Source organism: Notechis scutatus, chromosome 2, assembly GCF_049901735.1.
Source record: "Notechis scutatus isolate UNSWTSFEM ecotype Mainland chromosome 2, rNotScu1.2, whole genome shotgun sequence".
NCBI lineage: Eukaryota > Metazoa > Chordata > Lepidosauria > Squamata > Elapidae > Notechis > Notechis scutatus.
Window position 1 is genome coordinate 254,497,952 of NC_142010.1, and position 26,180 is coordinate 254,524,131.

General features: G+C 39.1%; 1 protein-coding gene across 1 annotated transcript in view; it reads right to left on the reverse strand.

The window, feature by feature from the left end:
* The window catches only part of DCC (DCC netrin 1 receptor), a 729,366-nt gene that overhangs the window by 271,636 nt on the left and 431,550 nt on the right, over positions 1–26,180 (reverse strand). Inside the window, exons 10-12 of the mRNA XM_087954238.1 lie at positions 20,041–20,189; positions 16,126–16,264; positions 8,409–8,458 (exon numbers count right to left, since the gene is read on the reverse strand). Of these exons, the coding sequence (XP_087810364.1) occupies positions 8,409–8,458; positions 16,126–16,264; positions 20,041–20,189 (338 nt within the window). The remainder of the gene's footprint in view (positions 1–8,408; positions 8,459–16,125; positions 16,265–20,040; positions 20,190–26,180) is intronic.

A 26,180-nucleotide genomic window follows, 5' to 3' on the forward strand; every position in this document is an offset into this window, starting at 1 on the left:
TTGAATTGGCATCATTCATTGGGGCAGAATGAAGGTAACATGTTAGCATTAACTAGCAGCCTGGTTGGATATTTTAGGGCACTATAAAACATGCACAATCAAAGGGAAAATAGAACTGTCTAATCTTGATTAAACTGAGTCAGCAATGGAGACAAATATGTCTGCAGGATCCAATCTAGGACCAGAAGTTTAGTTTTCTGAGCTTTAAGACTCATGCTAGAGCCCATCGTTAGGGAACGTCTCTTTACCAGAATGCAACCTGATCCTGGGAAACATATATTTGCCTTCATTCACGACCAATATTTTCAATGATAAAATTTTCTCTCATAAGAAAAATGATTTTGTGGATTTGTGGGTTTAAAGTGCATCATCATGGTTGCCATCTTGACTATACTTGGAGGCAGGGGTGGGCTGCTACCGGTTCTCCCTGGTTCTGGTGAACTGGTAGCTAATGTTATCATTTTTAATGACTGGTTCAGCGAAGTGGCAAATCCCACCCCTGGCTGTCCCTGCCCACCACTCCCCGCTCCTCCCAGGAGTCTCCACACAGTCCATTTTGGATGCCAGGTAAATGCAGGGCCTGCACGGAGACTCAGGGAGGGCAAAAAATGGGCCTCCCAGAGGTATTGGAAGTTTCTGGCCTCCAGAGTGTTTCCGAACCCCGAGGAGGCCATTTTTGCCCTTCCAGAGGCTCGAGGAAAGCCTCCGGAGCCCGGGGAGGTGAAAAATGGGCCTCCCAGAAGTTCCAGAAGGCCAAAAATGGGCCCATGTTCAGCCTCCAGAGGGCCGCTGGAACCCGGGGAGGCTGTTTCAACCCTCCCGGCGGTTAAAGGGAAAGCCTCCGGAGTCCAGGAAAGGCAAAAATGCCCCCCTGCCATGGTGCAGGAGGCCAACTAGGCCACGCCCACCATGGCCACGCCCACCCAGCAACTAGGCAGAGAACCAGTTGCTAAAATTTTTGAAACCCACCACTGCCTGGAGGACATCCCTGCCCTCCTTTCTTAGTCCAAGTGTCAAGAAAATAGGTGGCTATTTTGCTCATCCTGCCTATGTCTTCTTATACAGTGTTTCACTGATAACACAACTAAGTAACTTTGTCTGATCTGGAAAGCTAGACAGGATCAGCTGTTGTTAGGATCTGGCTGAGGGTCCATCTGGGACTTCCATGGCTAAAGCAGGAAGTTGGAAAAAAAATCTCAGAAGGCCATGACAAATTGTTTCCAAAACATGCCAAGAAAGCAGCATAGTTGTGGCTGTGTTTGTCAAACTTGCCTCAATGTCAACTTTACTTTATTGCATGGCTTTGATACCAGCTGAGACTTGTAGGCTTAATTATGCATGTGTGTGATAATTATATATTTGAATATAATTACATAGCCTCTATATACAATCTCTCTCTCTCTCTCTCTCTCTCTCTCACACAAACACACACACAAGACACAAGTTCCTCCTCCTGGAATATCATATTATCAAGTTTGCTTGCATTTTTCTGCAACCTCCTTTCTCCAGGAGGGGAGGGGAGAGGATTTTAAAGTAACATTATGCATTGTACTTCCATCATTAAAAATATCCTTTGCTTCCCCCTATCCTTAGTAAATGCAAAATTGTTCATATATTGATAATTTTTAAGTCATTAGTGAACATCACATGAATGCCATTTCTATAGCAAAATAACCCACTTATTGGTACCCCAATCCTATACCTCTCCGTTGAGTAGTGGGTCATGCATTCATGTTCAGTTCATGGGACTGTGGCCTTGGTTAATTAACAGATCTTATATGAGTACAATCAGAGCTGTTCATAAGTTTGTTAGGGGTCTCTTTAATTGGCAATTTAGCCTTTGAGAACTTCGGTCTTAAAATCAGTGCAATTGTCTCATTAGATTGAAAATAGTATGGGATCAGAACACTTCTGTACTGCCAAGGGACACATTCTTTTAACTGCTACCTACTCCATTTAGAAGCTAAATAAGAAAAATCTTTGATATAAATAAGAGCAAGCTAGGTGAGTATTTTATTAACTCTATCAAAGGAATTCAAACTTTATTTGGAAGGTTTTGACATTAGATTTTATTCACTGAATTTTGAAACGGGGGATGAATTTTACCTGCTATGAAGAGACACCTATGGATTTCACACATATATGTCTGATGTTGTGTTACAAACACAAAGATGGGTATTGGACCTTATTTGATACAATTTCAATTTTGAAGTAATTTCCCAACTTTTGTGGTAATTTCCCACAAATTTTAATTCCTTCATGACAACAATTCACGTGGCCAAATACCATTTGGAAATACTGTATTTAGCTGCCATTTAGCTTACCTTGAGTGCTTTTCTTATCTTCTGCTCATTTCCCTTGACTGTTAGTTGGCCAGATTCTTATAGAGCGAATATAGAATCACAGAATTGTAAGAGACCTTCTAGATCTTCTAGTCCAATCCCCTGCTTAGGCAGGAAACACTATACCATTTCAGACAAATGGTTGTCCAATCTCTTCTTAAAAACATCCAGTGTTAGAGCATTCACAACTTCTGGAGGAAGGTTTTACCATTGATAAATTGTTCTAACTGTCATGAAATTTCTCCTAGGTTGCTTCTCTTCTTGATTAGTTTCCATCTGTTGCTTCTTGTCCTGCCTTCAGGTACTTTGGAGAATAGCTTGACTCCCTCTTCTTTGTGGCAACCCCTGAGATATTGGAACATTGCTATTATGTCACCCCCGAGTCCTTCTTTTAATTAAACTAGACATACCCAATTCCAGCAAATGTTCTTTATATGTTTTAGCCTCCAGTCCCCTCATCATCTTTGTTGCTCTTCTCTGCACTCTTTCTAGAGTCTCAACATCTTTTTTACATTGTGGTGACCAAAACTGGATCCAGTATTCCAAGTGTGGCATTACCAAGGCATTATAAAGTGATATTAACACTTAACATGACCTTGATTCTATTTCTCTGTTTATGCACATGGAGAGAAGTACGCAGTGGGGTACCCCAAGGCTCTGTTTTAGGCCCAGAATCTTAGAACTGTGTTAGCTTTTTTGGCAGCTGCAGCACACTGCTGGCTCATATTTAAATGTCTGTCCACTAGGACTCCAAGATCCCTCTCACATTTACTACTATTGAGCGAGCTACCACATATACTGTACATGTGCATTTTGTTTTTTTTTTGCCTAAATGTAGAACCTTACTTTTTTCACCATTGGATTTCATTTTGTTAGCTAGCACCCAATGTTCAAGTCTGTCAAGAACCTTCTGTTAACCTTCTTATGCCTATCTTCTGGAATGTTGGCTATTCCTGCTAGCTTAGTGTCGTCTGCAAATTTGATGAGTTCCCCATCTATCCCCTCATCATTGATGAAGATGTTGAAGAATCCTGGGCCTAAAACAGAGACTTGGGGTACCTCACTGCATACTTCTCTCCATGTAGATGCAGTTCCATTGAGGACTACATGTTGAGTGTGGTTGGTCAGCCAGTTAGGAATCTATCTGGTAGTGATGCTGTCTAACCTTAAGAACTTAAGCTTGCAATAAATCTTTATACTCATTTGAACTACCCAAATCTGCTGACTTCTCAGGCACTTGAGATACATCTTGTTAGAGACATCTTAAGTATTCCAGGGTGGAGTACTTGAATGGCCTATAAGCTTTCAACTATTTTAGCTCAACATAAAATGGCAACATTTCAAGTGTTCTGATTAAAGGTAGTCCTCAACTTTCGATCATTCTTTTACTGTCCGTTCAAAGTTACAAAAGCATTGGGAAAAAAAGGTTTACAATGAGTCCTCACACTTATGACTGACACAGCATCCCCATAGCCATGTACTCAAAAGCCGGACACTTGGCAATGGGCATGTATTTACAGTGGCTGCCTCATCCTGGGTCACATGACTGCCATCTGCCTGGGTCACATGACTGCCATCTTCCTAGCTGGTTTCCAATGAGCGAGTCAATGGAGAAGCTGGAGTCACTTAACAACCATGAGATCATCACCATTGTCTTTTAATGACCCCCATAATGTCTTGTGGGGTAGAGTCTGGGCAACTGAATGGATCTGAGTGTTTACTGGCTGGATGCCCTTCCTGTTGCCAATGCAGAGTTATATTCAGCAGATGAATTCTCATCACGCCCAGAGAGAGAAATATCTGCCTCTACCTAGAATCAAATTCACAACCTCCTGATTGTGAGGTGAAAGCTCGACCTCTAGGCCACCGCATCACTCACTTAACAACCATGTGATGCACTTAACAATTGCAGTGATTTGTTAAACAACTTTAAAACATAAGGATTGCACAATTAATTGAGGAAAATCCAAAGAAATGAGTAGTTATGAACATGGCATCTAGCCTGAATGCTACATACAAATAATGGCAAAAGGGGTTGTAAAATCAGGTATGTCTCATTGAACAATCGCCTTGCTTAGCAACAGAAATTATGTACCAGGATTTCAGCAGTTGCCTAATTAAATCATGAGCTTTGAGCCAAACTTTAAAAACTTCAAATGATTTATTAGGAGCAAACATGTCGGCATGACCTGTATGAAGCCGATTCTGAGACACATAATTCACTATTACCCTGTTTCCCCCACCCCTCTGGGTGTATCATAATTCATATTCTCCAACAAAATACATTCATAGCTGAGAGTCATCAATCATGTTCTCCAATTAAGGATTTTCACAGCAGAAATTCAGGTAGCTTAGTTACAATCTTTGCAAGATAAGAATGGAATGCACTTTTTTTTGGTTTTAAACTGCTGCACTGCTCCTTCAGATCCCACCTTGTTCATGGCAACTCTATAACAGGCATAGAAATGTTTTATGAGTTGACATTCTGGTCCCAATTGAGGTAATAAGTCAATACATAATCTGTATTATCTGAAGTCATATTTAAGTAAGAAGCGGCAGAGTCACAACCTCATTGGCTATACCGAGTTTGATCCCATCATCTTTTTTTAAAAGATACTTCAGGGAGCAGAGTGAGAAAATCTTGGGGGTGGGGGGGGGGGGGCAAAGTAGCCAAAATAATTACTGTAGACTACAATTTTGGGGATTGGTAGAAAAAAATGGAATTTTGATAGCCCATTGCAGAGCTTTCACAAAATGGCTGAGCTGAGTCACTTGCCAAAAGACAAACAGATAAGTTAATTTTACTTTTTAGTCACTCAATTTGCTCTTTACTAGCCTGGTTTATATTTATTTTCCCCCTTTGGGAAGTTAAGTCTATCTGTCAGCACAGAACTAAATACTAGCTGCATTCATTGTTTCTTTTCCTAAGAATATAGATAGGACATATATGGGAACTAAATACAACTAAGAAATAAAAGTAATACCAGTGATAGGGCCTGTTTTTTTTTCTGAATTAAAAGTATCCAAACTCTAAAAATCAGAAGAAACAAAAAACGGGTAGTTACCCAGAAGGCAACTGAAGGTGATCGTGGAACTCATGTTGGTAACCACAATAGTGAAGAAAACTAAAGTAGAGGTACAAGTATCATTTCAAGATAAGCAAGAGGCATAGTGTCACCATTTGCACAAGTTTTCCTATAGACATTTCAATCAAGGAACTACTAAGATCACTCTACCAGCACTACTACTAGGACAAACTACTAATAAAAATAATGAGAGCAAACACCATTCTCTATCAGCACTGATGGTGTTACCTAGCTGAATAATGAAATGTCTGCAAGAAAACAACCAACCTCATACAGTACCAAGGATGCCACAGTTCAACCCTAATCTACATATTCTATTCATCATTTAAATGCAATGTGGGCATATAATTTAAGATATTCTTTTTCTTGGTAGACCATTCGTAATACTACCCTTTGCAAATACCCCAAACCATCAGCCTAAGACAAATATCTCTGGCAACTCGAGAGTAGTAACTATAGGCAAGTTCTAAATGGGTTCATTGTCCCTCCCATCCCGCAGACATCCATCTGCTTCTGTGTGTTTGAGACTGAGGGACAGTCTACCTACTGTACCATGTGAACTGTGAAATGAGGCCATCATTTGCTCCTTGATGGGTCTATCTTCAACAGTCCCAGAATACAGAGGGCAATTCATCACTGTCAAGATTTGTTTAAAGGATAAACAATTTCTTTCCTTGCTCTTTCAGTCTCTTGCCTCTGATGACTCTGATCATGGCATCCAGCACACAAATGAGCTGCCTTATGGGGACAAGGAACTTTTAGTATCTATGCTGGAAAGCTGGCATTAACTTACAAAATCCAGATTGCACCATCAAGTGTGCCACAAGAGTAATGCCTCATTAAAGGAATCAGAAGCAGCCGTCCTCTCTTTCTTACAGTCAGCAAATACCTTGTTTACCCACAATTAGTAACTAACCACATCTGCCCAAACTCTAACAAAGCAGAGTAGTTTTCTTAATTAAACATGGTTCTCCAATACCCAGGGCACCTTAACTTATGCAATCAAAAAAGAGGAAAATGGTTCCCCAGCTGCCTTTCTTGTACAAACTTCCTAGAGAATGGCAACATGATGGCTGGCACAGCTAATGAGATAGGGTAGTGGATACTCAACAAAAAAGAGTAGCTAACTACATTAAAAATGTATGGATATAAAACACATGTACACAGCCACAAAATATACATTTATATGAGAACCTTTGACTTCAATTTTAAGGATCCAATAGGAACAAAAACCAGGTTGCCAAGAAGGAGAGAAGGAATTGTTACTTCCCAACCCTGTATATCAGTTTTTATCAAGTTTGGCTACCTCGACATGTGTGAACTTCAACTCCCAGAATTCCCAAGCCAGCATGCAGACTAGGGAATTCTGGGAGTTGAAGTTCATACTTTTTAAGGTTGTCAAGTTTGGAAAACACTGTTCTAGAGTCAACCTTGAGCTACAGATATTCTGTTCTATTGGTACCGTTCTAGATCAATAACAAATGATGGACTTTAGACAAGAAATTACATTTCCATTTTTCTTTTCCTCATTCCTAGCACCTACTGTTCAGAAACAAGAATTGAGGCCGTTAGATATTTGGGAAGTTACCAAAATAGCAAAAGCAATAGCACTTAGACTTATATATCACTTTACAGAGCTTTATAGCCCTCTCTAAGTGGTTTACAGAGTCAGCCTATTGCCCCCAACAATTTGGATCCTCATTTTACCGACCTCGGAAGGATGGAAGGCTGAGTCAACCTTGAGCCTGGTGAGATTCAAAATGCCAAATTACAGGCAGCCATCAGCAGCAAAAGTAGCCTGCAGTACTGCACTCTAACCACTGTGCAGTGTAACTGCAGTACTGCACTCTAACACCATGGCTCAGGAATTCCAGGCAGGGATTATAAACCTCACCCAATGAAAACATTAATTTAGTGAAAGAAAGTGGGAAATTCAGTAATGAACGCTATTTTTATCAGTCCTGGAAAAAAATTTTTTTTCTACTACACACTTTGGCTATTAAAGCATCATCTAAATGTAACCCTTTTAAGGTGTTCTGAATAGTAGGAAACCTAATTTTCTCAAGCTCCAAAGGGGTTATTTCTTTCTCTGAACATTGCCTGCAAAAGGACGAAATGAAACTGCAGCTAAGCGAAACCACATCCATGAAAAGCTGAAACATGATTTGTCTAGAGATCAACTTAGACTTTTAGGGCACCCTCATCATCGAAGTTTAGAATTCAGATAATTTATATTACCACTGGGAATGTTGAAAGCCCATTACACACACATCCCCCAATGTCCTGAGTATGAGAAACACATTAAAAAGAGGACATTTTGTACATCCATTTTTCAAAAGGAAGGAAACACAAATTAGCACAGCTGTTTCAACCTAGAATGTTAGTAGTTGGTTAACCTTAAATGCAAACAAAGCAGAAAAGCATCATAAAAATAATGAGGTGGACATGTACAAACTTCCATGTAACACAAAAAAAGGTTAAATAGCAATAGCACTTAGACTTATATACCACTTCATAGTGCTTTACATCCCTTGCTAAGCAGTTTACAGAGTCAGCATATTGTCCCCAACAATCTGGGTCCTCGTTTTACTGACCTTGGAAGGATGGAAGGCTGAATCAACCTTGAGCTGGTCAGGATCAAACTCCTGGCAGTGGGCAGAGTTCGCCTGCAATACTGTATTCTAACCACTGTACCACCATGTTCTTATATTTATTTATACACACATAATACAAATTGAAGAGTATGAAAATGGGACTCAGTGTTAACTATCTGAGCAGCTTCTCCTATCTTAATGCCTTCAACCCTCTATGTCTCTTGGGAGCTGCCTCCTACATTCTTCTGCATCTTGAAATAGATTCCATATTAGACAAAACTATGCCAGAGTGATAGTTCAGGACAATGACACATGGAGCCCATAAATGAACAGACACACAACCAATAGTGATTTCAGGTAAGAAAACAGTGTTTGTGTTGGCTTACCTTTGAGTTCACCACTTCCAAAGAGATATTATGAGGAGAAGCGCTTGGCACTGAAATGCAAAAGGATGGGGGACAAAAATGGATGAAAGTGAAAAAGCTGTAATTAGAGTAATAAAATATAATAATTCTTTCCCCCCTTCCCAAAGTTCCGTCTATATCACATTTCCTCACTTTAATAATGAGAAAGCAATTGAGATAATATTTCCAGCTGGCACCTCAAAACTTCCCTGCTGAGGTGAAAACTAAACACATCTGCACAATTTCCTCCCATTTCCAATAATCTTTAGACACATTATTCAAAATTTAGCTTTCTGTAACTCAATTTTCTGATGTATAACTTGGCACAGCAATGTTAATATAACCCTGTACTGTACTGCTTTTTTTCTATGCTGCTTTTTTCCCCTTCTAGAATTACTTGATAGTGAGATGGGTGGCATATAAATTTACTAAAATAATAAATAAATAGAAAATGCTTTGTTTATTGAAGCTCATATGTCTATGAAGATTCTCACTCATCCAAGTCATGGTTGTCCTAAAGATGTTTTTCAAAAAGAAACTGGACTGCCTTATGTCTTGAAAACATTTTGCTTCTCATCCAAGAAGCTTCTTCAGTTCTGATTGAATTCAGTCGTTCCCCACCATTCAGTCAGAACTGAAGAAGCTTCTTGGATGTGAAGCAAAAGGTTTTCAAGAAAAAGTCCAATTGCCTTTTAGCCTTTTGAGATGTCTGGGTCTCCTACTAAAATGTACTTGAGTAATTTTGGCTTTGAAAATTAGGTTGGAGATACAGGGATTTTGTCAATGGAGATTAGTTCTTGCCTCTAGAGTGGACAATGCTGGCCAATCACCATGAGTCCCAGGTCTCTTTTAGAAAAAGATCTGAACTCTAACTGTAAACATCTATCTAAGTCAACTATTGTAGGTCTTCCACAATGGCTCTACAGTTCTGACTTAGCAGTGCTCCAAAGTGATACTATGTTAGACATCCTACATGTTAATTGGACTCATCCCAGTAGACCACCCTCTTACTTTGAATTGGGCTTGTTGTTGTTGTTGTTGTTGTTGTTGTTGTTGTGCACTATATCTTTGTGGCTCTGTGGGGAAGAGGGGTGCAATACTGCCTTGACCAAATGGTTAACCCTGTGTTAATGTTAATCTTCATTTGGTCCCAGTGCTTATAGACAGCATCTGGATTGCCCAGCAGATGCCTACCATGTTAGTCTTTAGGTGCCAGATCCAAACAATGTAATATACCAAACCTTTTTTATTGATGTTTTAATGGTACTATTGTTGGTTATAGGTGATTATTATTTTCACCACCTCTGACTGTTTCATCGTTTCTTTTTTGCTGATGCTTCTTGATTTCTTTGTTTCGATTATTTCGTTTGAAGTTTTGATTGCTGTTAATTAGTGTTTTGGAAATTTATATCTCCACTGAAAATCAGATTAGCAATCTGCATGGAGATTCTTCCAGGAAAGAGATGCCAAATACCAGCTTTTATAAATCAGCAGAGTACATAATTCCACTAAATAAGTAAGTCTGGAAAGAATTTGACCCTCTATCCATATCGGTCAACATAATTTCTGACCTGCTGAAACTGAAGAGTCATTTTTGTTTTGCTCTAAGAAAAAATTGGACAATCACTGTGCACTGAAGACTTACAGGGTATTAAGGTCCACAATGAGCAAGGTCGGGGTGGAATGTTTGTTTTTTCATTCCTTGGCTTGAGAGAAGCTCTTCCTCTGAAGCTCATTTTAGGACATCAGTAAACTTTTTCATACATTCAGTCTCATCAACAGCATAAAAACCACACTATTACTGTAGCACCCTGAATTATGATCAAAGGATGTTCTGGGAACTGCAAAAACCTGAGGGCTTCACACAGTCCTAAAATGCCCCTGTGTCGACTCATAAAACATTCCTATGCCTGTTTTAGTAGTTGCCATTAAAAAAAAGGGGGTGGGGAGGAAATCTGGAAGAGCAGTGCAGCAGTTTGGATGCAAAAGTACATTCCAACTCTTTTCTTGAAAAGATTGTAACTAAACTGCCAGAGTTTTTGCCCACGAATATATTTAATTGGAGAATGTGAATGATGATACCCAGCCCGTGAACTTGCTTAATTGGAGAATCTGATTTATGAGACACCCAGGAGGGAGGGGAGAAACAGGATCACAGGTGACTGCAAATTAAGTATACCAGAGTTGGCTTCATAAGGGTCATGCCAGTATGTTGCCTCTAATAAATCCTTTGAAGTTTTTTTAAGTTTGGTTGGAGACTTATGATTTAATTAGGGTGATTGCTGGAATCCTCACACCCTGCTCTTGAGGAATCGCCACATGTTCCATAACCTAGTTTTGATAGACTCCATTTGATGGGAAAATCATGTGGATGAGAGCAAAAACTCTGATTATTCCTCCTCCCAGAATGTTATCACTAAGTGAGCTAATGACCTGGCTTGGAAAAAGGTACCATCCTATGTTCTCACAATCTTGCTATCCTCTTGATTGATCACTGGCTCTTATTATTGCACATTGTGCATGAAATCTCCAAATGGATGAGCACAATGTCAAAGCCACTGAGTGCCAGTTGTAGGGGAAAGTATTTTATTTCATGGAATAAAGTATTTCTTAGAGCACATATAATTCGTTCTGTTTGTAACTTTTCACTAAGAAGAAGTAAAGCTGTTTTTGCTTTCTAATGACTTTTTCCTTACATGGGAATTAACCATCCCTCACAGTAAAGAAGGAACCAGAGTCCATGAGGTCCAACTGTGAGCTTTTACCCTGAAGCATATTGCCTGCTCTTCTCCTCCTCAGTAATCTGATACACAATAATGTTGTTCAAGTATAAACTGAGAAGGGGTTTATTGTTAGAACTTAACCTAAGACATAGATCTGTTTTGTCAAATTTCTCCCATCACCCAACTCTCACTGCAAAAGCTGGTCAATACATTTGCATCTTAAATGCACCCATTTGATGCCTGGAACAAATTGAAGGAAGTATTTAAATTCCAGAGGTCTTTTTCCTCAAATGGTCAATTAAGTGGGGCACAGGAGGGGAGAATAGAGTAGAGTAGAGTAGAGTAGAGTAGAGTAGAGTAGAGTAGAGTGGAGTGGGAGTGGAGTGGGAGTGTGAGTGGAATGGAATGGAATGGAATGGAATGGAATGGAATGGAATGGAATGGAATGGAATGGAATAGAATAGAATAGAATAGAATAGAATAGAATAGAATAGAATAGAATAGAATAGAATAGAATAGAATTCTTTATTGGCCAAATGTGATTGGATACACAAGGAATTTGTCCTTGGTGCATAAATCTCAGTGTACATAAAAGATATGTGATAAAACATGATCATAGTAATCATAAATACATTCATCATGAGTCATAATATACAATGCTCTATAAGGCTATCATACTTGGACTCCAGATGGACAATAAATAGTCTGCTATCTCAATCTCTGGGCTGCTATCTAGAAGTCATATGACGTTTTGTAGTACAGAGCCACACAGTATTCCTTATTCCTTGATTCTATGCCTCTGTTTACACAAGGATTGTATTAGCTTTTTTGGCTGCTGCTGCACACTGCTTATTCATGTTTAAGTGATCATCCACCAGGACTCCAAAGTCCCTCTCACAGTTAGTATTTTTGAGCCAGGTTTCACCTAATCTGTACTTGTAACTTTGGTTTTTCCTGCCTAGGAGTAGAACCTTGCTTTTCTCCACCTTAAATTTCATATTGTTCGATTGTTCAATTCTGTTAAGATCTTTTTGGATCCTGAGCTTGTCTTTTGGAATATTGGCTATTCCTGCCAGCTTAGTGACTTCTTCACATTTGATGAATTCCCCTTCTATATTCCCTCATCTAAGTCATAAGTGTTGTTCTTGGTTCCCCATGCCTTACACAATTTGACTCAAGGTAAGGGGATTGGAAAATGAAAGTTTCACCTTTCCAACAGATATTTTACAGTAATTTATTTCTTTTGCTTTCTGGGGCAATGGTTCTGCTTTGGTTCGATTTACTTTTAGTGATTGTTTTACTGTAGAATATACTCTGTAAAATTCCTTTTAATTCAGTATGAAAATAGGCCCATTCATTTGTTTCTGACATATATCAATTATTGTATTCAAGCAGCTGTCAAGGTGTCATACAATAAAGATACTGCTTAAGCATAAAGAAAACGTTTAAGTAATTAAAATGGGAGGACAATTTTTCAAAATTTATCCAGAGGGAAAAGGTATTTACTTGGGCTAATTAGCTCCTCAGAATTTCATGGGAACCATGGAAAACAAGTGAAGTGATTGATTGTTGAAGAGACAATTGTACAATTAAAGACATAATTATCATACATACCTTTGGCATATATGTTTCAATAAATAAACACAAGAAAATTAAAAAAATATATTCATCTGAATATCACCAAAGTCCACTTTTCCTTTGGAATAAATTTCAAGAGCAAATTCTCTTTTAGGAAATTGAATAAAAATGGTAGAAAAATATGCAAAATGGTGATGTTATACTCTGAGTGAAATACCTAATTCAGGTAATGGAAACTTCTTTTAAAAACCAGACACAAAATTAGGTAAAGCACTATATTGCAGTGGAAAAAAAACTGAGCATTAATATTAAAGCAGAATAATAGAGTTGTAAAGGACCTTGGAGGTCTTATAGTCCAGCCCCCTGCTTAGGCAGGAAAACCTATACCATTTCAGACAAATGATTGTCCAATCTCTTCTTAAAAGCCTCCAGTGTTGGAACATCCACAACTTCTGGAGGCAAGCCATTCCACTGGTCAATTGTTCTATCTGTCAGGAAATTTCTCCTGAGTTCTAGGTTGCTTCTCTCCTTGATTAGTTTCCATCTATAGCTTCTTCTAAAAGATGCTAGAGAAAAGGAGGTTTATCCAGACATTACTCTCTGGGAAAGGCAGCCCAAACTGATGAATAATTGAGGAATTATCCTCCAGCATATGAAAGTCTCTTGTGAAACCTAAAAGCACATCCAGAGGATCACCTCTCTCAAATCATAACATTTAATTCACTGCAACAGATTAACTGTGGCTGAAGATCTTGTAACTTTAACCGATTTAAATTAGTTACTTTAACTCATTTGCCTGCAGATAAGGTTACCTTGATCTAAGAGCTATAAGATACTAAGCACTTGGCATCAACAGACATCCATTGATTGGAAAGTAAAATCCAGGGATAATGGAACAGCCTCGGAGTTACAAGTAATGAATTGTATCTGGCTAGGCTCATAAAAAAAGTCAGAGAGGTCCATGTAGAATTGCTGAATATTAATAAGGGAGAAGCTTTACAAGTTTGCTTTTCTTCCTAAAAACTTATTCCCAGTAATTAAACATTCCACTTACAAACCAAGAACTTTAGCATTGAGCTAGAGCCCCAGGAAATAAGTAGAATTTTTCTTTTAAGGAAAAGTACTGAAGTCACGGAAATGGAACAAATAAACCATAAAGCTTGAATATCCTTTAAGGAGGTCTGACATGACAACTGCATCCAGGACTCTTGATTTCTAAATTTGGGCTGGTTACCTTTTTTCAACACCTGGTTTACGCTACACAATGGCATGCCCACCAAAAGAGAGAAGAAAGCAAAGTTAAAACTTTTGAAGTTTCACATGGGTTTCTTTGGTGAGATCTGATAATATTTTCTTTCTCCCTATGCAAGATCTTCTAATATCTCACATAAAATTGTCAAAATCTCATGAAGTTTCTGCATTCTAAAAATATTTTAATGAGGCTGTCTCTTTAAGCACTTAAATGTCCAAATCATTACTTAATGGCTGACCCATGCTCTAGTAAATTATTGTGAACTTGTGAACACAGACCTTTAAATTTATTTATTCTCAAATAAGCACATCACTGAGCAACGATGTGTAGCATTGATTACAATGTGGTATTTTTTTAAAAAAAGTAGTTACGTTATAACAGGCTGGCTAGTAATCTTTAGTTACTTGATTAAATCCATCCACATTCTTCAGGAATTCTCTAATGGGAGAGGTTACAAAATAAAATAAAAAAACTTGCAAGAACTGTTTAGGGCAAAATTAATATGGAAATTGACAGTAGGAGTTTAGGGGGCCTGAAAAACTGATCATGTTAAATGTGATCATGTTAAATGTGTACAGCTATCATATGCAATTTGCTCAGTTAATATTTTTCTTGATTGAATTAATTTACAAAGTCTGGTTTCACAGTTCCTGGAACTTGTAATGCAACTGTAATTTCTGTTTATTTGATCTTGAGTTTGTTGACTTATTCCTTTTTACTGATATTTGAAATTAATGTTTGGAAAAAAAAACCTCAGTTATGTACCTCTACACTGTGTAACAAAATTTCTTCAGAAAAGAAGAAAAAACAGCCTACTATATGAAATGACTGGAAACTCATAATATATACCAAATTGGTAACTTATACTTGTATTTTTATATTAAGGCTTACATTTGAGATGAAGAAGCTTCTTGGATGAGAAAGTAAATGTCTTTTTAAAAAAAACAATCCAAGAAAGTCCAGTTGCCTCTTGAAAAAAGCACCTTTGGAACAACCATGACCTGGATGACTGAGAATCTCCATAGACATTGAAATCCTAGAATTTAACTAGACATCAAGTAAAATAGTCAACGCAGAGTAGTTTTATGATACTGGTCTAGGAGGAAGAAGAACCAGGTTCTATCTTTCTTCAAAGATGGATGACATGGAGCCACTTACTCCTTCTCAGCTCAACCTACATTAAAAGATTGCAGCTATGAAATTGATACATACAACAACCTGGAACTTGTCTTGTGTGGACATGCCATTCCCTTATCTTGGTATTGTGTGTTTTGTTTTCCACAAACAAATTTAAAGTTTTCTACTCTCTATTACCAATCCTTTGATTTCCAGTTGGGTAAAGTAAACCATAATCCGGAGGCTCATTAGAGGCACTCAACTGTATGTGTGAATGTATATATGAGAAAAATTGAATATTGAAAATAATGGAGCCACATAACCTTGGGAAGGTAATACAAACTTGGTTTGTTTCTACCATACTCTCTACCTCATCTCTCTGTCTATTCATTAACATATATTCTGGGATTCTTGTCTGGTAGTGAACCTCCCCCCCCGCCCCAATCAATTGATGATAGATAGATAGATAGATAGATAGATAGATAGATAGATAGACAGATAGACAGACAGATGGATGGATGGATAAACACTGATTTCATTCATCAATATTCTTATGTCTATATAGGATATTCTAAATTTATCTACCAAAATCCCAGTTCCATAAATCTTTCTCTTTCTTTTTCTCTTCAACGTAAACTTAACAACAATGTTCAAAATATAACCAGAGTGAACGACTAATAAGTGAACGACTAATCTACCATTCAATGTCATTTTAGGAGGCTAATCTACCAAGTGTTTGATGATGTTTTAATTGCCAACACACTAATATATGATGAACAAAGAGAGCAAGGAGAACTAAACAGCTGTATTTTTAACCATGGGAATCCAGTTTGAAGATCTCATTGGAAGGCAGCCTGAGTGGATCAGCAAACCCAATTAATTCTCTGAACTAGTCACTGATTTAGAAGAGTACAAGTCCAGATATTTTGTTAAATGCAACTGAGTTTCCAAACCAGCTGACACTTGTTTCAAATTACATTAATCAGATCTGATTAATTGTACATCCTAATGCTTCATTACTCTAACTTACCATCTGAAAGGGTCTTAACTGTCAGGCCTTCAGTCGATACTCCTGGGCCATAATGATTGTAAGCCAGAAAACGGAGAGTGTATTCTGTGAATATCTTCAGACCTTCCAGCTTGTAGGATAGACCATTAACTTCTACAGTCTGGATGCAGAAAAGAACAAACAGAAAAAGCCCATTAAAATATGACAGCACAAATACTATCTAGATCAGCAGTCGCCAACTAGTAGGCCGCCGCCCACTGGTGGGCCGCGAGAAAATTTTGGTGGGCCACAGGGAAATCTCACCCCCAGGGCACCCCCCAAAGCAATTAATCCAGGCTGTGCAGAAACACATGACTGTGCTGCCCACATGGCCCACAGGAACCCTCCCCACCCACTTACTCCTTACCCAGCAAACTTGCCTGCTAAATTGCTATTTTTCCTTTTTCCACCCATCAGCTGTTCTGCTGTGCCAGGAGATTTAGATTAGCTAGGAAGCAGGAAATGGTTGGATTTTTTGCTTTCTAGATAGTCTTTAGATCTTCGGCTCTGCTTTTAAGCACAGCCGAACCTCCCTTGGGATTGAAGGTTCTATTATTCAGTGCAGACTCACGGCAAGCAAATTTTATGTGACAGACTCAGGTAGCCGATGGCAGATAGATAGATCACTGAATGATTCTGTGAGCAACTCAATCTGCCTGCCTGCTTTGCCTGATTTTGGGTAAAAGTTGTTCTTTTTTATAAAAAAATCAATATTTACATACACGGTGTGTTGTGAGTTAATTTTGTGAGTTTGCTTGCTAGCAAATTTTATGTGACAGACTGAGCTAGCCAATGGCAGATAGATAGATGTCTGAATGAACCTGTGATTCTGTGAGCAACTCAATCTTCCTTCCTGCTTGCCTGATTTTGGGTAAAAGTTGCTCTTTTTTATAAAAAAAATCAATATTTATATCAATATTTATAATATTTACATACAAGCCATGCCCAGCCAGTCACATGAACACCAGGCCACACCCACAAATTAGGCTATGCCCACAGAACTGGTTAGTGGTCCCTGGGATTTAAAATTACGAGTTTGGTGGTCCCTGAGGTCCAAAAGGTTGGTGACCCCTGATCTAGATGAGAACATTGTGATAGATCAAGGGTCTTCAAGCTTGGCAAGTTTAAGGCTTGTGGACTTCAACTCTCAGAATTCCTGAGCTAACATGACTGGAGGAGGAATTCTGAGAGTTGAAGTCCACAAGTCTTAAACTTGCCAAGTTTGAAGACCCCTGTGATAAATAGATAGATAGATAGATAGATAGATAGATAGATAGATAGATAGATAGATAGATAGATAGACAGACAGATAGGGAGGGGGAGGGAAGGAGGGAGGGAGGGAGGGAGGGAGGGAGAGAGAGAGAGAGAGAGAGAGAGAGAGAGAGAGAGAGAGAGAGAGAGGAAGAATTATATTGGTGACCCCTCACTATGTAAAAAATGACTATGGAAGCATTATGGAGTTATTCATCCCTAGGTTTCCAGAAATTTGGTCCCTCATACCATTCAGATTCCAGAAGGGAACTTTAGGGTTTTTTAAAATCATTTTTTCAGGATATATCCCTAAAGCTACTGCTTCTCAAGCTGGGATCATGTGATATCCCTGCAAGAAATGGTTGAGATTCAATTAAAATATATTACATTTATATTTAGTCTAACACCTGTTTTAGGCCTATTGAATATAAAGGAGAACCTGTAATGTATGTACAAGTCAAACTCCACACTTTTTGAAAATGTACAGTGTGCTTTGCAACTGAAGAGAAGTGCATAAATATACATTATGCAAATTAGAAACATACCCAAATACAATTGTCTAAGGAAAAAAGATATCTGTAAAATCTGTAAGTAGGAACAGGGGATTGAAAATTTAATGTACCGTATTTGCCGGCGTATAAGACGACTTTTTTGCCCTGAAAAACATGCCTCCAAGTGGGGGGGTCATCTTATACGGCGAGTATATAACAAAGGTTGTCTTATACGCCAGCAAATACGTTGTTGTCACTCGGTGCAAGAGCGACAGGGGCGGAGCTCCGCAAGTTGCGAAGCCCCTTCAAGCCCAGCCAGAGTCTCTCTTCCTCCTCCTCCCCCACCCACCCACCCACCCACTCCGCTCGTGCGGCGACAGGCAGGCTCCAGGCTTTGCCCCATCCCTCACCTCCTTCCATCCCCCTCCACCCCCAGTGGCAGAAACTTCGCCGCACGTGGGGACGAGTGGAGGGTGGGAAGCTGTGACGCAGTTCAAAGCTGAGAAAGCGCCATCCTTGCTTTTGTGCTTCGGGAAGAGTTCGTGTTTTTGTTTTTTTGTTTTCTCCCAGGAATGGGATGCTGCTCGTGCGATTTTCTTTGGGAATTTTTCTCTTCCCGGTTTCAGCCTTTGCTCCGAATCCTCCCCCGATTCACTTCTGGAAAGGATGCTTGTGTAACTCTTTTCCTAAGCGTTGCTGGGGTGGAGGGGGGCAGTGTGCAGCGTGAGTGAGAGGCTCTTTTCCTTTCTCCCTGAGCGCAAAACCGTCTGCCTTCTTCTCTCTTGGACGGACCGAGCAAGGCTAATAAGATAATAATAAGATAATAAGATAAGATCCTAAGCGCGTTGTGGACACAGATCTGGATCTCATTGGAGAAAGGTAGCAAATGAATGAACTGGACTTTTGGCAAGTCTCAGGGTAGGAACTCGACGCTTTCTGGAAAGTTAGTGAGCAGGAAAATAGACATCCTTTCCGCTTTCTCCCAGCGTGGGTATTTCATTATCCCTCCCTGTAAGAAGTAACAACCACAAAGCCAAGGGAAAAAACGATGCGCAGGAAAAAGCCACAGTAGGAAGCAAAGATTTCTCCCCCCACCCCCCCACCCTCTCTCTCTGAAATAATTAATGTCGCAATCAGTGTGGTGCACCCTTGGAGACAAATTGGTTGGGGAGGTGGAAAGATATTAAGAAACAACTCGACTGTTTTTCGTCCAGTTTTATTTTTTATTTATTTATTTTCCCCTGAAAAAAGCAGATCGCTCAACGGTGTCACAAAGAAAGGGAGAGGAATTGAGTGCCAGCCTGAGAAAGGCGAAGCTGCCTCTCTAAAGCATTTTGGTGGCTTTGTAAGTTTGGGGGAAAGAGGTGGGGGTGTCAATCAAGAATTATATCCAGAATACCCCAAGTGTTACAACTTACCGTATTTGCCGGCGTATGACTTTTTGCCCTGAAAAACATGCCTCCAAGTGGGGGGTCGTCTTATATGGCGAGTATATAACAAACTCTATATTTTGAGTGGAAATGTTGGGGGCTCGTCTTATACGCCCAGTCGTCTTATACGCCGGCAAATACGGTATTAAAAAGTACACAAAAATGGGCAAAACGCTATTACACATATAATATTTTTTATATGTCAGAGGTCAGGATACATCCAAATTCTAAAGACTGCAGCTTAAGAAACAGCAGTGGTAGGAATGTGTCCTAAGTCAGGGAAATTATATTTTTATGTTGTTACAGTAAATACTTTTCCTGTAATGTATGATGGACCAAATACCCCCTACAAAATGTAGAATGGAATTTGTATTCACCTGGGAAAATTTGCCCAATAAAAGCCAGAGAATCCCCATCTCTAGCAAAGTAACTAGAGACACATTCCTGCTAAGGAATCTGTTTCTTCCTGTTTGAATAATGAAACACAGAAAGAGCAAGAATTACAAGTTAATGTTGTGGCACAGTCTTCTGCCAAATTTCTCTGATGTCACTAAGTGCCCACATTTTGATAATGCATAGCTTACATCAAAGAATCACAATTTCTCTCTTCGGGGGGAATGGGGATGCTGATAAAACACACAAATTTAGAAAGGATCCCACCTTTCTGGGATTTATTCATTCCATTTTTATCATTTCAACTGCTATAAATGCATTTGTTTCCTCACCTGTTCTTTCCCAGTTGGTCCTTCTGTGTAGTACAACTTGTACCCTTGCACGGGGCCATTTGCATAGGCAGGTGGTTCCCATGTGATAAGAATTGAGGTAGGTGAGACAGAAACAGCCTGGAGGTTTTCTACTGGTCCAGGAACTTGCACTGTATTGGGAAAAGAATAAACAGGAACAGTTCAGATATAAAGTTGAGTGACATGGTGGCCTAATGGTGAAGATGCTTGCCTCCCATTCAAAAGGCTAAGAGTTCAATCCTAGGTAGCTACAGATATTTCTCTCCTAGGGCACACAAAAAAAAATCTGCTGTGAACTCCACATGGTGTTAGGAAGGGCACCCAGCCAGTAAATTCTCAGGTCCATTCAGTTACCCCAACTCTATCCCAAATTAAGGGATTACAGGGTCATAAAAAGGGAGATATAAAGTTAGGATAGTATTACTTCAACTATTACTACTGGCCATATCAATTTCAATAGCATCTATGATGACTTCCAAGTTTTACTGTGAAATCTTGGACAACAGAATAAATACAGTTTGGAGAAAGATAAATACTGCTCCCATCTTCCAGAGCAAGAGGCAGGGAAGGAGGACCCAAGTGATTCAGAGCAATCAATCTGATATAAATACTATTCCATTTTACACAGAAAGACTTTAACAAGGATTTAAGCAAATTGGAATATGTTCAGAGTAAGGTAATGAGGATTATCAGGAGACTACAAATTAAACTTTGTGAAGAGCGATTGAAGGAACTGGGAGTATTTAGTCTTATTAGGAGAAGACTGACAAGGGACATTATAGCACATCGTGTATCTTGACTTCAGAATAGCATTTGCCAAAGTACCACAGGGCATTCTGATGAGCAACCTAATTAAATATAGGCTGAGGCTGCAAGATGGGTCTACCATTGACTTGAAAACTTTAAAAGTGCTTGTTCCTGATTGTATTGGAAAGAGGCATCAAATACTCTAGGTGCCACAAGATTCAGTCTCGGGATCTTTATATTTTCCATAATGACTTGAGAACCTTCTTGAAGAAGGATTCAGAAGTGTTGAAAAAGGTTCAAAACAAATTCTGTGAAGATGTATGGAGACCTCAATCTGAATCCTCTGAGGGAAAAATGGAAATTACTGGTATCCAAGAGCTTTATGAAGAGAGGACTTTAAGGTTGCAATAGCACTATTTACCCATCTGAAATTATATCATACAAAAACCTGTTCTCTACACTTTGAAAGGACCGGAAATGAAATAATGATTTATTATTATTATCATCATCAAAAGCTCGCAGCTTAAAAAGCTGACCAGGAAAAAATGATGCAAACAATATAATAAATAATAAATGAAGACAGCCAAATAAAAGCACCTGTACTTTATCGAGTACAACTGGGGGAGACAGACTGCCTGCTGGTATTTGAGATCTCTTCATTATCTGTGGACACACTCTGGAGACCATTTTCCCCCCCTCAACCTCAGCAATTTTAAGATGTGCAGCAGGGGAATTCTGGGAGATGGAGTCCATATACTTTAAAGATGATGAGGCTGAGAAACACTGCTGTAAGACCCATTGGGCAAATTTATGTTATGTAACATGCAGAAGCAGATTCTGTAACTGATCAGGGGAGAAAAAATTCACCTGGGTAGGCTGGACAATTTACTAAAAGGGGCAGAATAAATGTATTGCATACATCCCTACAAAATTTGTGGAATATACTTCATTGTTTTCTGCCCTGTGCCACAAAAGTAGATATGTTTTTCTTAGGATAATTAATTGGCTTTGTAGTTGAAGAGCTGAGAGAAAGTTCAAAAATGGTTAGGCAGGTCCGAGATCATTAGATGTTTTACTGGCTGCAGACTCAGTTTCCCAGAAACTAAAATTATTAGGGACTAGATTTAACTTATTCAGCATCCAGAACTTCCTCCTTAAGAAGCACTTTGGTTTGATTGTAGCACATAAAGATAGCAAAGAAAAAAAACATTTTGGAGAGAACCTATAACTCAGCAGTTTAACTAATGGAGTTTCCTCCCCAGCTAAATGAAACTTAGCAAAGACTATGAAAGAAACCAGGAAAGTTAAGCTTAACCAATGATTGAAAAACGGCATCATGGGCAAGTCTTCATCTGAGTTAAATTCACCTCAGTTACATGGAGGAACCAAGGTGCACTTTTAGATCTGAAACCTTGCCCTTGATCATTTTGATCTAAAGGGGCAGACTTAGAATATGAATCTTAACTGAGCTAATAAAGGAGAATATTTGTAGTTCAGAGAGGGGGCCCTTGGTGGTCTCTGAGCTTCCTTGTTTTCTTGCAGAAGTTTCATGACCCAAACTAGGTAACATCATTAGCACTGATGATGTGACATAGTTCAAGCAGTGGTGGGATTCAAATAATTTAACAACCGGTTCTCTGCCTTAATGATTTCTTCCAACAACCAGTTCACCAAACTGCTCAGAAAGTTAACAACTGGTTCTCCTAAACTGATGTGAACTGGCTGAATCCCACCACTGCCTAGTTGGCTAATGAAATGTCTGCAAAAAAAAAAAAAAAAAAGCAAGCGCAAAGAGCACCAAGGACTTCTCATAACTCAGCTGTATTTGATGGCAGCAGGCAGACAGCTGACTTGTTTAAGAGAAAAATTAAATTCATATTGTCTGAATTCCTGCAGCTGCTGATGTGAGAACTTAGATAAAGATAAAATTTCTTTAAGAAGTTGTTTAAATGTATTAAGTGTGCATCTTTGAATGGTCAAAATTACCTTTTCCCCACCAAGTCCATATCTATGCAAAATGATACTGAACACTACTCAATATTCAGTTTACAGCTTGGCTAGACCGTAATCATCTTCATGAATTTTGTGAACTTTTAGCTGAATTTTCAGACTGTGGAACTCAGATAAGCAGCCTGTAAATAAATGTGTATTTAAATAAATAAATACTATGGTCTCTTCCAAGTAGTAGGATCAGAAGTGATACCTCCACATCTGAACAGGATTACAGCAGATCAACTTCAGAGAAATCAAACCTGGTAACAGTCATATGCCAAACAGGAAAATAAAATAATAATCTTAAATTAAAAGAAGACAGGTTGTGATAGAATGGAGCAATTTCTTTAGTAGATGCTTGTTTCAAAGTAGCATTCTCACAATGCATTTGGCAATAATGATGATCAGAATGTAAGAAGTTAAGTCATAATAAAGAGGGATTGGAGGAATAGGGAATGTTAGGGGTTTAAACTTGTTGGCTATTGGCAATAGCAATAGCAATAGTACTTAGACTTATATACTGCTTCACAGTGCTTTACAGCCCTCTCTAAATGGTTTTATTGCCCTATTGCCCTCAACAATCTGAGTCCTCATTTTACCGACCTTGGAAGAATGGAAGGCTGAGTCAACATTGAGCCAGTGGGAATTGAACTGTCAAACTGCTAGCAGCTGGCAATCAGCAGAAGTAGCCTGCAGTACTGCATTCTAACCACTGTGCCACCGCAGCTCCAGTAGGCATCCATCAGGTGTAGTGAGTGTCAAAATCTACCCCTTACTTACTTGAGTATAATACTGTGATGGGGTTATAAAAGGGCAAAGAATTTGCACTGTGATTTTTGTGACACCCATTTTGTCATTATCAGAATTAGACTTGGATGCCTGTGCTATAGTCTCAGCCAGTTCTAGTGGACAACCATTTAAATATGAGTCAGTAGTATACTGCAACCATCCAAAAAGCCAATGCAAACCTAGGCTGCATCAACTGAGGTATCAAGATCACATGAAGTATTAGTACCGCTATATACTGCCTTGAGTGAGACCACACTTGGAATATTGTATTCAGTTCTGGTCACCATATATAAAAAAGATGTTCAGGTTCTAGAAAGAATGCAGAAAAGAGCAATAATGATGATTAGAGTCCGGAGGTCAAAACATACGTTAAATGGTTGCATGAACTGGGAATGTCTAATCTAACAAAGAGAAGTACTAAAGGTGATATGATAATAACCTTCCAGTATTTGAGAGGCTTCACAAAGAATAGGAGGACAACCAGGGGTGGCCTGCTGGGACTTTGCAGGGGCTCGGGAGAGCCCATAAGTAAGATTCTGTGCAATTCGGAGAACCCCTAAATCCCACTCTTGGTTGGCCCCATCCACCCTGCCCCTCCCCTCCCAGGAATGTGGCCCATTTTGGATGCAGGTAAGTGCAGGGCCCACACAGAGGCTTGGGGAGGGTGTGAAACAGGCCTCCTGGAAGTTCGGGAAGGCTGGAAATGGGCCCATTCCAGAGAGCCTCCGGAGCCCGGGAGGCCATTTTCTTCCTCCTGGAGGCTTGAGGAAAGCCTCAGAGCCGGGCGTTTTCTTCCTCCTGGAGGGCCCTGGGCCCGGAAGGCCATTTCTTCCCCTGGACTTAGAGGCCATTTTCTTCCTCCTGGAGGCTTGAGGAAAGCCTCCGGGCCCAGGGAGGCCATTTTCTTCCTCCTGGAGGCTTGAGGAAAGCCTCCGGAGCCCGGGGAGGCCGTTTTCTTCCTCCTGGAGGCTTCAGGAAAGCCTCCAGAACCCGGGGAGGGCAAAAATGCCCCTCCCTCACCATGATTCAGGAGGTCGACTAGGCCACGCCCACCATGGCCATACCCACTCAGCAACCGGGCAGAGAACCCATTGCTAAAACTTTTGAAGCCCACCCTTGAGGACAACATATTCTCCAAAGCACTGTAGGGCAAATCCAGTAGTAATGGATGTAAAGTTACCAAGAAGAGATCCAGCCTAGAAGTGAGGAGAAATTTCCTGATAGTGATAACAATCAATTAAATGGCTTGCCTTCAGATGTTGTAAGCATTCCAATACTGGAGGTTTTTTAAGAAGTCATTTGGACAGTCATTTGCCTGGAATGGTATAGGGTCTCCTTGGGAAGGGTTGGACTAGAAGACCTCCAAGATCCCTCCCAACTCTTTTCTTTCTGTATTCAACATTTTGATCCTATTATTCTAATCGCAGGAGCTTTTAAGGGCTAATTGTCGGGGCTTTAGTAAAAGGAGTTTGTTTAATGTTATTCCAATATGAGGACCTATTAATCTCCATTAATGTTTTGCTTTCCTGCATCCCTTTGAGGATGGGAGAAAATAAATCATAAACTAGATGGACAAAGAAGAAGAATAAAAGAAGTCACATCTTAATATCCAGCTATTAGTTTCAAATATCCATTTCGTGGGTACCATTGTTCAGCTTTTAAATGCAGAAATAGAAATTCAGAAATAGAAATTCACTTCAGCTTTTAAATGCAGAAGTAGAAGTTAATAGGAAGCTAACATAGTATGTCACTTAAAAAAAACAAACCCAAATCAAACAAATGGAGTTTAAAATGTGCTTCATATTATTTATTTATTTTCTATTTCATCTCTCAAACTTTCTATTTGCATTCTTTCTTGGTGTGGAAACATTTTCAATAAAATCACGTCTTCTTGCCATTAAGTCTCAGTTTACTGAACGTTAATGCTTAAGGCTATTTTCTTTTTTCTCTTTTCATTTCCCTTAAGTTCTCTTCAATTACTGAAAAATAAAACAGACATGAGGCTGCTCTTATCAGCAGAACAATTGTCTTCTACATACAGTAGCTAGATTATTATTTCATTTAGTGTCCTAGTTCTATAATCCATTGCTCTATTAGAAAATATATTTATTGTCTTTCTGGTGCTGTGCAAATATTTTTTTTTCCTTTTATTCCTCTCAAACCCTTTTAGTATATTAATCTATTAACGTAGTAAATGGTGCTGCATGAAACCATCTTAACTAGTTCAGCTGCTGCTCTGTATTTATTGATTTCTGCAATTTTACATTATCATTTTATAGTATCATTAACTGTCTTGGAATAATTCAGTTTTGAAGGATGGAATTTTTTTTTTTCCAAAAAGGAAAATAAATAAAGGCACATACAGTATGTATAATGATAGCCAGTTTGTACATTTTGATTTTTTATTACAAGTAAATTGTACAATAGCTTCATGTCTGGTTCCCATTCACAGATATAGACTACTAAATCCTATATAAATTAGTGACTCTTAAAGAGTTAAGTCAAGTACATGTACAAATATACATATGCAAGGATGGTATGATATGGTATTCTATACTTTAAAACAACCTTAAATAAATGATTGATAGACAGAT